At 43.2% G+C, this 15,708-nt stretch overlaps 1 protein-coding gene across 1 annotated transcript in view; it reads left to right on the forward strand.

Annotated features, from left to right (window-relative positions):
* LOC147733684 (nicotinamide riboside kinase 2-like) overlaps positions 1 to 15,708 on the forward strand; it is a 77,898-nt gene that overhangs the window by 25,083 nt on the left and 37,107 nt on the right. Inside the window, exon 5 of the mRNA XM_086958263.1 lies at positions 7,682 to 7,753. Coding sequence (XP_086814389.1) covers positions 7,682 to 7,753 — 72 coding nt within the window. The remainder of the gene's footprint in view (positions 1 to 7,681; positions 7,754 to 15,708) is intronic.

A 15,708-nucleotide genomic window follows, 5' to 3' on the forward strand; every position in this document is an offset into this window, starting at 1 on the left:
TAGGTGGGGCCAGAATTGCATAATGCCTTTAAAATGTGTGTGAGAGGTGTTTGATATGAGTGTGTTAGTGCCTCAAGAACCAGTGTAGTTCTGTGTGGTAGGTTGAGGATTAGTCTGGCTGCCGAGTTATTGGTGGGCTGCAGTCTTCTAGTGAGTTGCTTGGTGATCCTGGCATAGAGAGTGTTCCCATTGTCCATTTGCTGGTGACTAGGGCGTGAGTGACAGTTTTTCTGGTGTTGCTTGGGAGCTAATCGCAGATCTTCCTCAGCATCTTCAGGGTGTGGAAGCAAAATGCAGCAAATGCCAAACTTCAAATATAACTCTAGTGATACTCATGCAGCAATTATTCAGCACTACTACTGACGAAGGCCACCTATTCACACGCATGGTGTATGGTGATGCATCTAGAAAGGGTGTGCTTGCTAATAGGCTTGCTTCCAAAAATACAACCTAAAGTAACAGATAGGTCAACAGCGTGCACTTGCCGGAGGAGCTGAATTGCGATCAGTCTCAAGCTATCATTAACAGCTGTAACACATCTTAAAGAGAGATATGTGAAGAATCTTCTTCAGGATGTTAGGGTCTCTCGGGCTCCCATGGTCTGGTGCAAGTCCTTTCAGATGGTTGCTCCCTAGTAACTCAGTGTTAGTCCGAATTTTGGGATGGTTGCTTTTGATGCATGATCTAACAGTGGTGAGTTTGAGGAAGATTAAGAGCGCCAGGAATACCTTCTATTTTTTGATGGGCAGCCAGTGGAGCACCTACTGGGGGAGGGATGTTGTGGTTCTCAGTTCACAGACTGGCGATTTATTAAAACAGCATGATTCTTTATAAGTTGTAATTTGTTGACATTTTTCGGTTGGTTGGTGGAGAAGGACTGAGAAGGCATAGCAAGAACATAGGTAGCGTGGCGAAACGACATGTACATTATTAGAGCTCAGTGATCAAAGTGGGCGGGATCTGAGGGGCACGAAGTGCCCATACGTTTGTAATTGAAAAAAAAAACAGTTCTCTTAATTTTTGTAAAAAGACACCCATCCTGGATGGTTAATTCCGCGAGTTGAAATGCTTAAGTGTAACTGTGAGGCAGGGAGTCTCCTGTGCTGTGAAACCGAGAGAGGGGCAGGCAGCTAAACAAACCTTCTTGCCAGGTTGCCTGGAAGAAATGTAAATTTGTAAAACTGATTAATCCGTAAATGTAAAGGGTACCTGGATAGGCTTTAATTAACACAATCCCTTGAAGCTTTCTGATAACACAGGTTTATTCTTTTTGAGTGGTATTACAAGGGAGTTAATGGTGAGCTGTGAGGTGTGTTCTTCTCAAGGAAAATTATAAAAGAAAATAGCACTATTTACAGTCTAGGTATTACTAAAATCCATATTTTGGAAGTCCTATTTTTATCTTAAACATTTTTGCGCATTTTGTGCCAGCCTATCTTATTCTGTGTACAGTGTAAAATGTACATATTCACTGTGCTTCTGTCACAGACTGGGACCTCGTAGCACTAAACATACAGAAGTCACTATTCTCCACTGCACCAACCGGGATTCAGCTCTGTGGCTCTCTGGTTACACACACAGACCTCTGCAGTGCGTTAACTAAAAGAGCTTTCATAATCTACGATTTGCACTTCTCAACTTGACTTGCATTCATTTTTTGATTTAAGCCCAGCTTAATATAAGATATAGAGACTTGAAGGTGAAAGGCCGAAAAAAGCTAAAAAATATTTTGATTTTTCAGCCACGCCTTTGACCCAGCCCCCACACTTCTAACCCCAACTCCCATTGTACACAGGATCACCGTTCTCAAATTGTTTTTAATTCACTTAGACCACCAATTGAGCCATATGTGAATAATTATTTATTGCTAGTAGGTATAATCATGTAGTGTACTTTATCACAGTACTTTATCACCACGCGCAGCACATGTAGGCTTTTACCTTAAACTATCCCTTGAACGGTACTTCGCCTCAAACAATCATCATGTCACTTTTGTTATGTGTTTTAAATGATGTCCTGTATTTTCAGTGTGTATATACTTTTTTATTAAAAAATGTTGATGCTCTTGTTTAGGGGGATCTTAAACACTAAAGTAATGGCTGGCATAAAGCAAATAGGTAGTTAAGCTTTCTTAACCCTACAATTTGGAACTACATCTTCTGTGCCTGTTTCAGTGTTGATGACAACTTTCCAGTGAGGTCTCAGAAGAGCAATAGTGAGAATCTATTGGAACTTCTCTGTGTTAACCTTTATTACATGTTCGTTCATAAAGCCTCGGCTGCCCTGTGGCTGCCAGCAGTGCTTCCTCTAGTTTATGCTTCTCTTTATATAAATTGTACACCTAGCTTGATGCCCTTTTGGGAGAGTTGGTACGATTTAATTCTTGGTGAGTCCTTGCTGTGTTTAGTTAACACTGAACAGCAGAAGCGTGCAGAGACAAGCAGAACCATAGGGAGATTCTCAAGAAGAAAGCTGTCACTTTAAACGTTTTAGAGGGTCATGAGCACAGGTGACCCAATTCCCCATCCATGTGTTATCAGCTGATCAGTCATGGCATGTGCTTGGCGGCCATTTAATTTGTGGAGGTTGCAAACATGGGAGATAGGAATCACTATGAAGGTACATGAAGACAATGTTTACAAAAGCCACTAGGGGTATCACATGTTGCACTACAGATTTCCAGTTGGTGCTTGTATTAGAAAATCCACTGGTGCTGCTTTTGCACTGGTGTCATGAGAATTAATACCCTTACCCTTTATATTTTATGTAATTTAGAAATGCAGGAAAAAGTTTTATTTTGCCACAGTGGCCTTTGACCACCTCGATGCAAAAGATAATCCCAACGTAGCTGACAAACGTTCAGAAGTCTGAAGAAAAAGCTGATTCTCTCCAAATAAAATGTTTTTAAAATATCCAGATTAAAAGTTGTTTTTTAAGCCAATACATGGCCCAGTTTGCAATACTCGAAAACAGTGAAATTGGCGCTGTTTTTGCAATGAAAGAAGCAGCTGCCCAGAGGGGTTCAGTGACTAAATATCGAGGGACATAATATAGAATGCCCAAAATATTGACTCTAAAATATCGAAGTACAGAATATAGAATCCCTATCTACAAACAGGTAGGTACTAAAATATCGAATCCAAAATCTAGGGGCATATTAGCAAGAACCTCGTTAAAATTATCGCTGTTTTAGCGGCTGTACGGCGATAATGGGCTTGCTAATATGCGTTATAGAATTCCAATAGAAGCCCAGATTATATGTCCTGCACATCTAACCTGGGCTTCTATTGGAATTCTATAACGCATATTAACAAGCCCATTATCGCCGTTTTAGCGGCAGTTTCCTGCCGTAAAAAAACCAGCAATAATTTTAACGAGGTTCTTGCTAATAAGCCCCTCAGATTGTTAAAATATAGTGGACTAAAATAACGAATTTTTTAAATGTATTAAAAATAATATAAAAGTAATTAAATATTTAAAACAATTAAATAAAACATACTTAAAATAATGTAAAAAAGCTTAAAATGTAGGGAAAGTGTTGGATAGCGGGAGGGTAAAATTTACTATTCCCACTCCACAGAGTGCAACAGTAGGGAAAAGCGTTGGATAGTGTAGGGGTAAAAATTACTATTCCCACTCCAGAGAGTGCAAGAGTAATGAAAGCGATGGATAGCGGGAGGGTAAAAATTACTATTCCCACTCCAGTGAGTGCAACAGTAGGGAAAGCATTGGATAGCATAGGGGTAAAAATAACTATTCCCACTCCAAACAGTGCAACAGTAGGGAAAGCGTTGGCTAGCGGGAGGGTAAAAAGGACTATTCCCACTCCAGAGAGTGCAACAGGAGGGAAAGCGTTGGATAGCGGGACGGTAAAAAGTACTATTCCCACTCCAGAGAGTGCAAGAGTAGGGAAAGCGATGGATAGCGGGAGGGTAAAAATTACTATTCCCACTCCTCCAGTGAGTGCAACAGTAGGGAAAGCATTGGATAGCATAGGGGTAAAAATAACTATTCCCACTCCAAACAGTGCAACAGTAGGGAAAGAGTTGGATAGCGGGAGGGTAAAAAGGACTATTCCCACTCCAGAGAGTGCAACAGTAGGGAAAGCGTTGGATAGCGGGAGGATAAAAATTACTATTCCCACTCCAGAGAGTGCAACAGTAGGGAAAGCGTTGAATAGCATAGGGGTAAAAATTACTATTCCCACTCCAGAGAGTGCAACAGTAGGGAAAGCGATGGATAGCGGGAGGGTAAAAATTACTATTCCCACTTCAGTGAGTGCAACAGTAGGGAAAGCATTGGATAGCGTAGGGGTCAAAATAACTATTCCCACTCCAAAGAGTGCAACAGTAGGGAAAGCATTGGATAGCGGGAGGGTAAAAATTACTATTCCCACTCCAGAGAGTGCAACAGTAGGCAAAGCGTTGGATAGCATAGGGGTAAAAATTACTATTCCCACTCCTAAGAGTGCAACAGTAGGGAAAGTAATGGTTTAATATTAAAATAATATTACATTAATTATCAATACTAATAAAAAATTAATTAGAAAGAATTACCAATTAATAAAAATGAATTATCAATTTAGAAAAAGTTATTCCCAATTTAAAAAAATTACCAATTAATAATTAATTATCAAATAATTATCAATACATATAAAAAAAAAATATTTACTTCATTACAATTAAATTACTTCCCACCCCATTTCCCTATAAACCCACTACCCACTCCAAATAATAAATAATACAATTAACATAATTATCAATTAATCAATTAATAAAAATGAATTACCAATGAATAATAATGAATTACCCATTAATAAAAAGGAATTACCAGTTAATAATTAATTATCAGTCAATGAATTATCAATACATATAAATAAAAAATAATATTTAATTTACTATAATTAAATTACTTCCCACCCTATTCCCCCATAAACCCACAACCCGCTGCGGAATTTAATTACGCAAAAATTAAATTACATAACATTCATTACTTTTAAAAAATTAAACATACATTATAAAAATAATACATCATTTTAAAACATATACACCATACATAACACTAAAAAAATGTATATTATGGAAATCGATATTTTAAATTCGAAATTATGGAAATCGATATTTCCTACCCCAATTTCGATATACTGACTAACCATATTTTGGTGATTCCATATTCTGTCCTATCTATATTTTGAAGTCGATATTCTGGCATGTTTATATTTTGGATTCTATATTTTGGGTGTTCATAGCCCAGAGGACCGCCTTTTCCTTGTTAAGACTTTGGATGGTTCTTCAGAAGTCAAGGTATGAAATGTATAACTTCTGCCGTCAAAGGCGATTGCTACCAAAATGCCCATAAAAGGCCATCTCCTAACTAAGATCATTGTCACAGCAGGCCAGAGGTTCACGGTCTCTTTTCACGTGCGTGTTCTGAGGGAATTTGTCCAGTTTATTAAGGTATGCCGAATCGCTGAGAGATCAATAAACAACTTTGCAAGGATTCCTTTATCTGCTGAGTAAGTGATTAAAGAGATAACTGCATCTGGAGTAGCCTGAAGAGTGTTGATGTACTCGTCACGCGCCACTAGCAGGGTCTACACCATTTGCTTTTGCCCTGATTCCTAGTAGAGTTTTTCATAGCAGCGCGCAGCAGCGGTATGCATATTCTAATTTATCAGGCACAAGGCTCTCCAATCTAGCAATGGTAGGAAGGGGTGAAGTGTGTTTTGCGTCTACCCCATCGCCTCCCACTCTAAAATTGATGAAGTGGCAGAGGGACCTGGGAAGGGGGGCCTTTTAGAAGATTCTACTCTGAAGTGCATCCTTGAAGGGACTCGCTGTGCTGATTAGCTGCCATTTTCTGTAAGTTAGGCTCGTCTGATCTCAAAGTGATTTAAGTGCAGAGGTAGATGCTGTTGCAGAGTTCTAATCTTATGCATTCATGTTTTCATGGCAAAGCAGAAGTCTCAGCAGTCCTTCGAGCCATTACATGCGTGCTGCCCCAGAGTACCAGTCTGGAACAAACAGTTGAGGAGCTCAGAATAGGGGGCAACCCACAGCCATGTCTGAATAGTCTTTGGCAGCCAGGGTTCTGTGCTCTTTACCAGACCTTGCTTACCTGGGTCTGAAAGCTTCTGTCAAGTGATGGTCTGCGGTACGGACTCTTTTTGTTTTAGCTTGATACAGCTTCTTCAGCTCAGCACTAGCAGAGAAGCGCAGAATCACATCAGATGGAACTTTCAGAAGGTTGAAATGCAGGTTATGTGTGAGTCAGAGCCTGGGAACTGTCCACTGCACCTGCTTCACTGTTTGAAGCCTGTTGTAAACAGAATTACAGAGAGAGTCAACTTTATTTTCAAAATGTTATTCTGAAAAAGCTGGTTTTGCCTCCTAAAAGTGAAATACTGGAGAAGTTGACCCCTTTACCTATCTGACTCCTAAAGCGTAGAATGACCTGCTGCTACCCATAAGAGCCTCCTCGTCGCTTCCTGAATTCAGCAAGAAGCGGAAGAGCTGGCTTTTCAAGTAAATTCACTAGGCACTAGATTTGGCTAGACTCACACCTGCTCAGCACCAGGATACCCTCACTTATGCACTTAAGCAGGAACAGAATGGGAACAATCAGTGATGCACAAGTAAGAAGTGGGGGACCTGTGCATACTGAAGGCCATATAGCCCAATAAAACATTTAAAATAAACACTATATTTGGGTAGATTTTTTCTGTCTCTGTCTGTGGCAATAGACAATTTCCAACCAGGTAGTAAGGAGGAACAGCATGCAAACAGAGCAACATATAATTACTAAAGTGTGAGTAAATATAAATGTTGGCAAAAGGACATGCGAGTATGTATTACATAACTTGTATTGATAGTCATAATACAGTGGCAGCCGGTAATTTTAGCAGGGGTGGAGCCTGGGGGCCACACACGTACACATACATACTCACACCCATGCATTCACACATGTGCACACACACACACCCATTCACGACACTCATACATGCACGCAGCAAACCTCAAAAACATCAAATGCACCTTTCCTGTATATCTTGGAAAGTGAAGCATTGGAGGTTACAGGAGGGTTTGAACTGCTGCCTTCCCTCCTGGACTATCCTTGGGTCAGCCCAGGAGGGAAGGCAGCAGTCAGCACCGAGTGAGATGGGGTCAGTGAGACTGCTGACGCCCCACCTCCCTCTGTGATGACGTCTCACTGATTGGCACTCACTGGGCCCTGGGCGTTTTTGGCTTAACACTGAAGCAGCCAGGCCCAAGGCAATCAGCGACGCTCCTCCTCGTCACAAGAGGAGGACCTTGAGGTACTTTTGCCAGGATGAGGAGTTCCGCCCCAGGACTGTGAAATCCTCGGCCTGACAAAGTTCAGCTCAAGCAGACAGACGCCTGTGCATTTAGAGCATTTCTAGCTTCTGGCTGCCTGACTTGAACTAGAAGAGTGTGAGACTGACCGTTCCTCTGCATGACAGGCACTCTACTTGTTAGAGGAGGGATATTGGGGTGGAGTGGCCCCCCATCCATATGGACTGGCCGTGGCTGCATAATAGGGAAGTATTTGCATGTTGAAACTGTCTTAATAGTGTACTTTTTTCCTTGCCATGTTTAATTTAGTTATGTAATTGGGCGAGTGTTAGATTATCATTAAAATATATACATCTATTACTTTTCAGACCACTGATTGATTTGTTCCACCAACGCTACTTTCTTTCCATTCCATACGACGTTTGTAAATTGAGGAGAAGGTAAGTTTTGGATTGAGATTTTAAACGTTTTGTTAATTTTTTGCAGGAAGAGGGGTGGAGAAATGTTACTGCTTTTTTGGCTAATTTTACATATCATAATACATCACAATACGTGACCATTTATCTCTTGAGATTTCACCATAAAAGAACCAGGTGGACCTGTTACACTCTGGCGGATAGTTGCTGGTCCACCCATTTGGAGATTTTTGCCAGCGTATTGGCGGTACCTTCACAGCACTGAAGGCTTGCTGAGTGAGTGCCATGTTAAAGCCCCCAATTAGCAAACTTTTTTATTTAGAAAAAAAATAATAACCACGCTACTGGCCCTGATGTGCAGTTTTTTGTTCCTCCATTCTTCATTTTCCCTATCAGGCTCTCTGGTTACAGACACAGATCTCTGCAGTGCATTAACTAATTGAGGTTTCATAATGTGCTGCATATGTGGCCAATAAACACTGCAGTGCAGCTTTTACAAAAGATGTATTTCTGAACTAACGAGTATCAGTAGTTCTGGGTGCGTGTGCGTGGGCCGTGCAGCCCCCATTTTAGTTTAGCTGCGTCATTCTCATGCTTTACCAATGCAGATGCCGAAGGTAACTTCCGGTTTCCTGGCATGCCAAGTCTGTGTGCTGTAACAGTGATGTGAGAGTGAGGAGAGAGAGTGCGCGCGGGCCGGGAGGGACTGAGGACAAATGTGCACAACTGTGCAACCACCTTGCATATTTCATTTCTTTTGCTTTTAGAGGGTGAATGGTTCGCATAAAAATACCGAATGGCATTTCATTTGTTTTGCTTCTCTATTTTCTGCATTAAATTGAGGATCTTTAAGAAACTTTTTCAGCTTATTTGCGAAGACGTTTCGAAACAGGGAAAATATTTCCGCCGCGATGGAAAAAACGTCTAAGTGCAAATCCACATTAGCAAAGACTTTTGTGTTTACACAAATATCTGTCTGTTTTATACACACAGGAGTTTGTTTACTTTTCTTATAATTCGAGCCTACTGTGTGGCAGGTGATGCATATGCATGGAGCAGAAAAAACATTAACCCCAGTGCTCCCACAAATGGCTTGCATCCTTGTCTCTTTGGGACTCGTACTCTCCACAGAGTTTCCTTCCGCCCTACTCCACATCCTGCCCTTCCACTCAGGGGCGGATGATGCCCCGCCCCTGCGGAAAGTAATGAAGACCCCTGGAGTCTCCCATATCTCAAAAATATTCATTGGCATTGTGCTGAATGGGGACCTCCCATGAAGGGTTGCCCTCCACCAGGGTCTGGCATTACACCCTTACTTCCGCTCCTGCCTTACCCTTTTCCGGGTCTCTTAAGAGCAGGTGCCTGCTTGCTTCACTTTTGTAGTCAGTAACTTCTGGGCAGTTGTTCTAAGAGGTTGTCGAGCCACTGTAAGCACGTGCCAGGCTCGACCCTGCAGCCTGCCTTGGCTCCGCTCAATGTCCTGCTGGAACCTCAAGCCCAGAATGAGTCGAGCTTTCAAGTGGCTTCTGCCTGCCGCTCTCCCTCTTCCCCGAATGCGGCGACAGCCAGAGCTGCAGACTTTAAAACTAGAGAAGCAGGGTTGCATCTTGGTGTTGGCTCAGCATCCTGTGGTACTGGGCAAATCACTTAATCCCTACATGCCTGTAAAAAGTAATGTGACTGGTGGTCAAGTAAAGCTCTGTAAAGACCTATGAGTCTAGTTCTCGCTATATAAAAAAAATGCTTAAAGAGGTATAAATAAAGCTGTAACATAAAAAAGTTAGGCCGATGTGTACAAAGGGAAACCAGAAAGCATGGATAAATCATGGCTTCCCTGCTTGGATTGTGTGATGTTAGGCAAATATTTTATTTCACCAAAGCTCCTTTTTTAGGTCTTTCCTAACAGCGCACAAGCGCAGTTGCTGCAAGGGATGCTGTAAACAGTGAAGGCCGTTTGAGCCCTACTCCACTCCAATCTACCCCACACCACTCGAGTCGAACCCACTCCAATCCAACCTACCCCAAGCTACACAACTCCACTCCACTCCATACCACTCCAAACTACACCACTCCACTCCAATGTACCACCCTCCACTTCACTCCACTCCACTCCACTGCAATTTACTCCAATCCACTCCTCTCCAGCCTACCTCAGGGCGGGCTTTCGTCCTAGTGGCACCATGTGCATCTATTGTTGTTGGCGCCCCCCAATGACCTCCTTCTCTATGCATTCCCTCACGACCACCCTTTATCAGTGCCCCTCAAGTCCCCATAACCACTCTCTGTCCCATGCTTTTCTTTTGTTTTATAGTGCTACTCCTACCAGTGTATGGCCTCACAGCACTTTACATCACATAAACGTTACACAGAGACAATGAATCACACATGTATAAATCATTGTATGGGAAATGTTACATAAAGGAAGTCTACAAGGTATATAAGTCAGATGGCATGAAAGTACTTGTAGGCAGTATAGTTTAAGAGTGCTTGATCTAGAGAAGCACAAACTAAGAATTTAAAACGTACCACCATGGTTGGGGATTGTCTTAACTAATAAGAATTGATTTCTACCCAATTGAACCCTTTTTGCAACATTGAGATAATGAACACTTGGGGGAAAAATCGTAATGCTCTAACCTGCAGTTTTCACGCAGTGCTTTGATGACAGTTAACAGCTCACCGTTCTATATTAGGATTTTAATTTATAAATTGTAAGTAAGAGAAGGATCTCTTCAACAATAGCCGTAACCCACGGAACTATTTACATTCTATGCACTTCTGTGATTTGCATGGTACACGTGCTTGGCAGCAAGCATATTAACCCTCTGGGCTTGTTTATGATGAGTCAAAACTTCCACTAGACAAAACGCAGTCGCTTTCCAGTAGGTCCATTAATCACCAGAGTTATCTTGACATTTCGATTGTTGCTTGAAAATTGCTGGAGGCAGGGAACGCTGCAGCAGGTACTTTTAAACCAATATATAGTTAACAACGCAGCGCCCCCAGAAGTCAGCGCCGGGTGCGGTGGCAGCAATCGCACCACCCTAGAGCCGGCCTGCCCCAATCCACCCCACTCCACTTCACTCTACTCTAATCTACCCAACTCCATTCCAGTCTACCCCACTCCACTCCTATCTACCCCACTCCAATACAGTCTACTCTTCCACACCAATCTACCCCACCCCACTCCATCTATCCCAATCTACCCCTCTCCACTCCAATCGACCCTACTCCATCTACCCAAATTAACCCCTGATTTTTCTCATTCCACTCTATTCTACCCCACTCCAAGCCCGTCTACCCAGTTCACTGAGGCTACCCCACTCCACTCCAATCTACCTCACTCCACTCCAGTCTACCTTACTACACTCCAATCTAACCCATTCCACTCGTCTACACCTCTGCACTTCAAACGACCCTACCCCACTCTACCCACTCCAGTCTCCACTCCATCCATTCAGATGTACTTCACTCCTATCTACCCAACTCCACTCCACTCCAATATATCGCAGTGTACCCCACTTCAACCTACCCCACTCCACTCCAATCTACCCCACTCCATCACAGCCTTCCCACTCCAATCTACCCCACACCACCCCAATATACTGCATTACAATATACCCCACTCCACCCCACTCTACCCACTCCGATCTACCCCACTCAACTCTAGCCTAATCCACTAAAAATCTACTCCATTCCACTCCAGTCTACCCCACCCTACTCCAATCAACCCCACTCTGATCTATCACGCTCCATCCCAATCTACCACACACCACCCTAATCTACCCCATCCCACTCTACCCCACCACACTCCACGCCTTGCCAATCTACCCCAATCCATTTTACTCCAATCTGCCCTATTTCACTCCAGTCTGCTCCACTCCATTCTACTCCACTCCAACCTACCCCAATCTACCCCTGTTCATTCAACCCAAATCCACTCCAGTCTTCCCAACCCCACTTCACTACAATCAACCCCACTCTAGTGTACTCCCGTCTCCCACACTCCATTCCACACTACTCAAAACTACCCCACTCGAAACCACCCCACTCTACCCCAAACTACCCCACTCCAGCCCCAATCTACCCCACTTCACTCCATTCAATGCCATTCTATCCCACTGTACCCCAAACTACCTCACTCACTCTACCCCAATCAGCCCCACTCCACTCTACCAGATTCCAACTCTACCCCACTTCACAGCAACCCATCCAGTATACCCCACTACACTCCCATCTACCCTACTCTACTTCAATCTACCCCACTCCACGCCAGTCTACCTCAATCCACAATACTCCAATCCAATCCACCCTACTCCACCCCACTCAAGTCTGCAACACTCCACTCCAATCTACCCCACTCCAAATGTACCCCAAATCTAATCCACTTCACTCCAGTCTACCACACTCAAATCCAAACAATCCCACTCCACTTCCACTAAATCTACTCCACCCCAGTCTACACCACTCCCATCCAATCTACCCCAATCCACTCCAATCTACCCCTCTCCATTCCAATGTTCTCCCTCCTCCCTACCGCAATCTACCAAACTCCAATAAACCTCAATCCAATCTACCCCACTCCTCTGCAATCCACCTCAATTTTCCATTCCAACCTACCCCAATATACCCCCTCTCCAATCTACCCCACTCAAGTCTACCCCAATCTACCCAATCCAATCGAACTCACTCCACCCCACTCTACTAACTTTTAGCCATGCTGAACAGCAGCCACACTGGTATACGACATGGCTAAAACATATTGCCAGAGCCAACAGCACTATCATAGGTGAAACCTATTGGCTTTGCCAATAGTTGTCTTCATTATCCCACATGACAGAACTTTCAAATATGTGAGTTCAGAATTCCAGTTATCTAAAAACCTATTGTTTCATTTATTAGACTATAATGTTGCTCTATATTAATCTGGGTGTACAGGGTTTACATCACAATTGTCTTGCCTCTTAGTTCACTAATGGTGTATGTTAAAAAACGATCACTTTTAATAAGTACTCCTCAGTGCACTGTACTAATGCCAAAGCTTCCACATAGTAAAGAAATACACTATTTTTTTTTGTTTGAATAGGCTTTATCATACTTCACGTGATGTGTGCATAGCAAACATATTGAGGCTCTGTTCGTGCACGGGCTCTAAGAGCCGAGCCAGACCCTTGGCCCAGCACCGGCTCGGCTCTCCCAGTTAATCTGTTGGCTCGCCCACCCCTAGTCATTCTGCGGGCAGTAAAACCTGGGCGGGCCGTGGGCAGATAATCCTGTGCCAGTAACCTTTAAACAGGCATCCTTGTGAATATAACGAATCTAAAAGCTTGTACACTTGGTATTAGGCACTACTTGTATGACAGATGTTTACCCGTTGTACACGTAAGCGCCTCTGACACAGATTGTAATATCGTACACTACTGTTAAAGATGCGAACTGTGCATCTCCCCTTAGACCTGAATGTTTGCAACTGGACGTTTGACACACGCTTTACATCACTAAGGGGCATATTAGCAAGAACCTCGTTAAAATTATCGCCGTTTTAGCGGCAGGAAACTGCCGCTAAATCGGTGATAATAGACTTGCAAATATGAATTGTAGAATTTCAATGGAAGCCCAGGGTAGATGTCCTGCACATTTAACCTGGGCTTCTATTGGAATTCTATAACGCATATTAGCAAGCCCTTTATCGCCTTCTTTAGCGGCAGTTTCCTGCCGCTAAAACGGCGATAATTTTAACGATGTTCTTGCTAATATGCCCCTAAATTCACTCCTCTCCTGCCCGTCACACTTTTCAGGGTAGAAAGCTAAGAATGTGGTGGTAATGATTCACTCAAGCTCCCAGAAGTCAAGCGATTTGTCGTCAGTGAGATTCAAAGTGGGATTCTACTGTCACTGCAGTTAAAGTGGAGTTTTGTGTTTTAATTAACGAAAGACCTCCTGTCCGATGTCTTTCAGGGGCGTAGCCTTGAGCTGTCAGCACCTGCTAAATATTGCCTGCTCAGTTGGGCTGTGGGGGAGGGGGTACTATTAATAGCAGGATTTCCCTTACGTTAATGTTGGCTGGTCTCTAGTCCTACACAGTGAATGTGAAAGGCAGGATGTAAGAAACATCGCAGCTTATTTACAAGCCCCAAGTCCTGTTAATTTGGGAAAAAGTGACGCCCCCGGGCACAAGGTGAAGCAATGGGGCGCCAGGGGCTTGTAAATAAGCCCCCATCGTGTTAATTAAGGCGTAGAGAATAATGTAATTCTGTATCACTGGTCTTCAAGTTCCAACTGAGAATTATGGTAAAGGACACTGGGGTATATTACTAGCGGGACTTATTCTCACTAAAGCGGCAATAATTTTATCGCCCAATTACCAAGCTGTCGTTAAGCAGTTAGCGACAGCATGTAGGCGATAGCGAGCATTTTGGTGCCCGCTTTGCATGTCAGCGATAATTATCGCTAATGACATGCAAAGTGGGCGTGCCAAAATTTTAGCGACTGAAAACAGTCGCTAACATCGCTATCGCCTATTATCCACAAAGGCGAAGCAATGGAAATATTCGCGCTAAGCGCGATTATCTCCAAAAGCTAACGCCTGCTAATACTAGTTCTTAGCCATGTTATCCATGGCTAAGAGCTGTTTCACGCTAATGTGTGAATATTGCTGTATTGTCAGCGATATTCACGCATTTCACCTGATTTTTATCGTTTTTGAGATAAACCTTGCTAATAGCAAGTAATCTCAGCGATAAAAATCGGTGAAGCGCGGCGATAATTATTTGGCCGCCATCCCTACTTAGCGATAAATATCGCTGTTTGTAGGTAATATGCCTCACTGTTCCTAAGCATTGGGCCGCTATCATTTTGGGGCTTATTTACAAACCCTTGCGCCGCCGGTACGTCACTTTTTCCCATTTTAAAAGTGACGTACCAGCGGCGCAAGGGGCTTGTAAATAAGCCTTTTTTTTTCGAAAAATCGCAGCTAAAACTCAGGTAGCGTTTTTTTTCCAGGAAGGTAGTTTAAAAATATATTTCTTGAGAATTGCATTATATCTAGGATAATAACGTTGAGACAGCTGGGTCAGGTGGTTAACGATACATTTAGACTGAATCCTACACTAATTAACAATCAGAACACACATAAACACTTCAGTTATCCGCCATTCCTGGCGAGTTCCACCTTGTACTTAGCTCTGGTGTTTACTGTCCTGTTGCTGTTCTGTCTAGCATCCCTACATTTGCCACTTCCAGGACTGAGCTGGGGCTGGCTGACGTGAGGTGTTAAATAGTTACTGACACATGCGGCTATGAGAACCAGTCATATTTGTGAAATAATAAAAGGACGCGAGACGCTAGAAGACAGAAGTTCCCTTTGGCACTAAACCAGATAACTAGTTCAAAAACAGTTCAGGGGAGATTTAGTAAGATTTTGCGCTGTGTTAAATCGGTGCACAATCTTTTTTTTCCAATTTGGGGCCTAATTTACAAAAACTTTGCAGAACTTTCAAAGCACAGGGATGCAACATATTTACAATAATATGTCGCATCCCTGTGCTTCCCCCTGCGCTGGTGCACTATTGGCTGCCATTCACCGATGCAGGCACCCTTGCATCATTGTGCAAGGAAGCATGCGTCACGGGGATGATTGTTAATGCGCAGGAAGGTGTCCCTTCCGGCACAAACAATCTGAAATGGCATTTCTCACCTTCTGTGTGTGCTGCATTAGCAGGGTGGCTTTTCCTGTCCTTGTAATATGGGGCAGGAAAATGCGTCACAAAAAGTGGCGCACCGGTGGCGCAAGGGGCTTGTAAATAGGCCCCTTACTGGAAATAGCAGCAAAGTAACGCGAAGCAGCGCATAGTGCTGCTTTGAATTACTTTGTGCCATGGGGGCTTACCAAGGGTGGAGCACTGACATTCCCATGCAACCACCCAAGGTTTCTAACGCTAAATCCAATTTACTAAGTAAAGTAGACTGGTTTCAGCATG

The sequence above is a fragment of the Lissotriton vulgaris genome, chromosome 2_1, assembly GCF_964263255.1.
Source record: "Lissotriton vulgaris chromosome 2_1, aLisVul1.2, whole genome shotgun sequence".
In the NCBI taxonomy this organism is placed as follows: Eukaryota; Metazoa; Chordata; class Amphibia; order Caudata; family Salamandridae; genus Lissotriton; species Lissotriton vulgaris.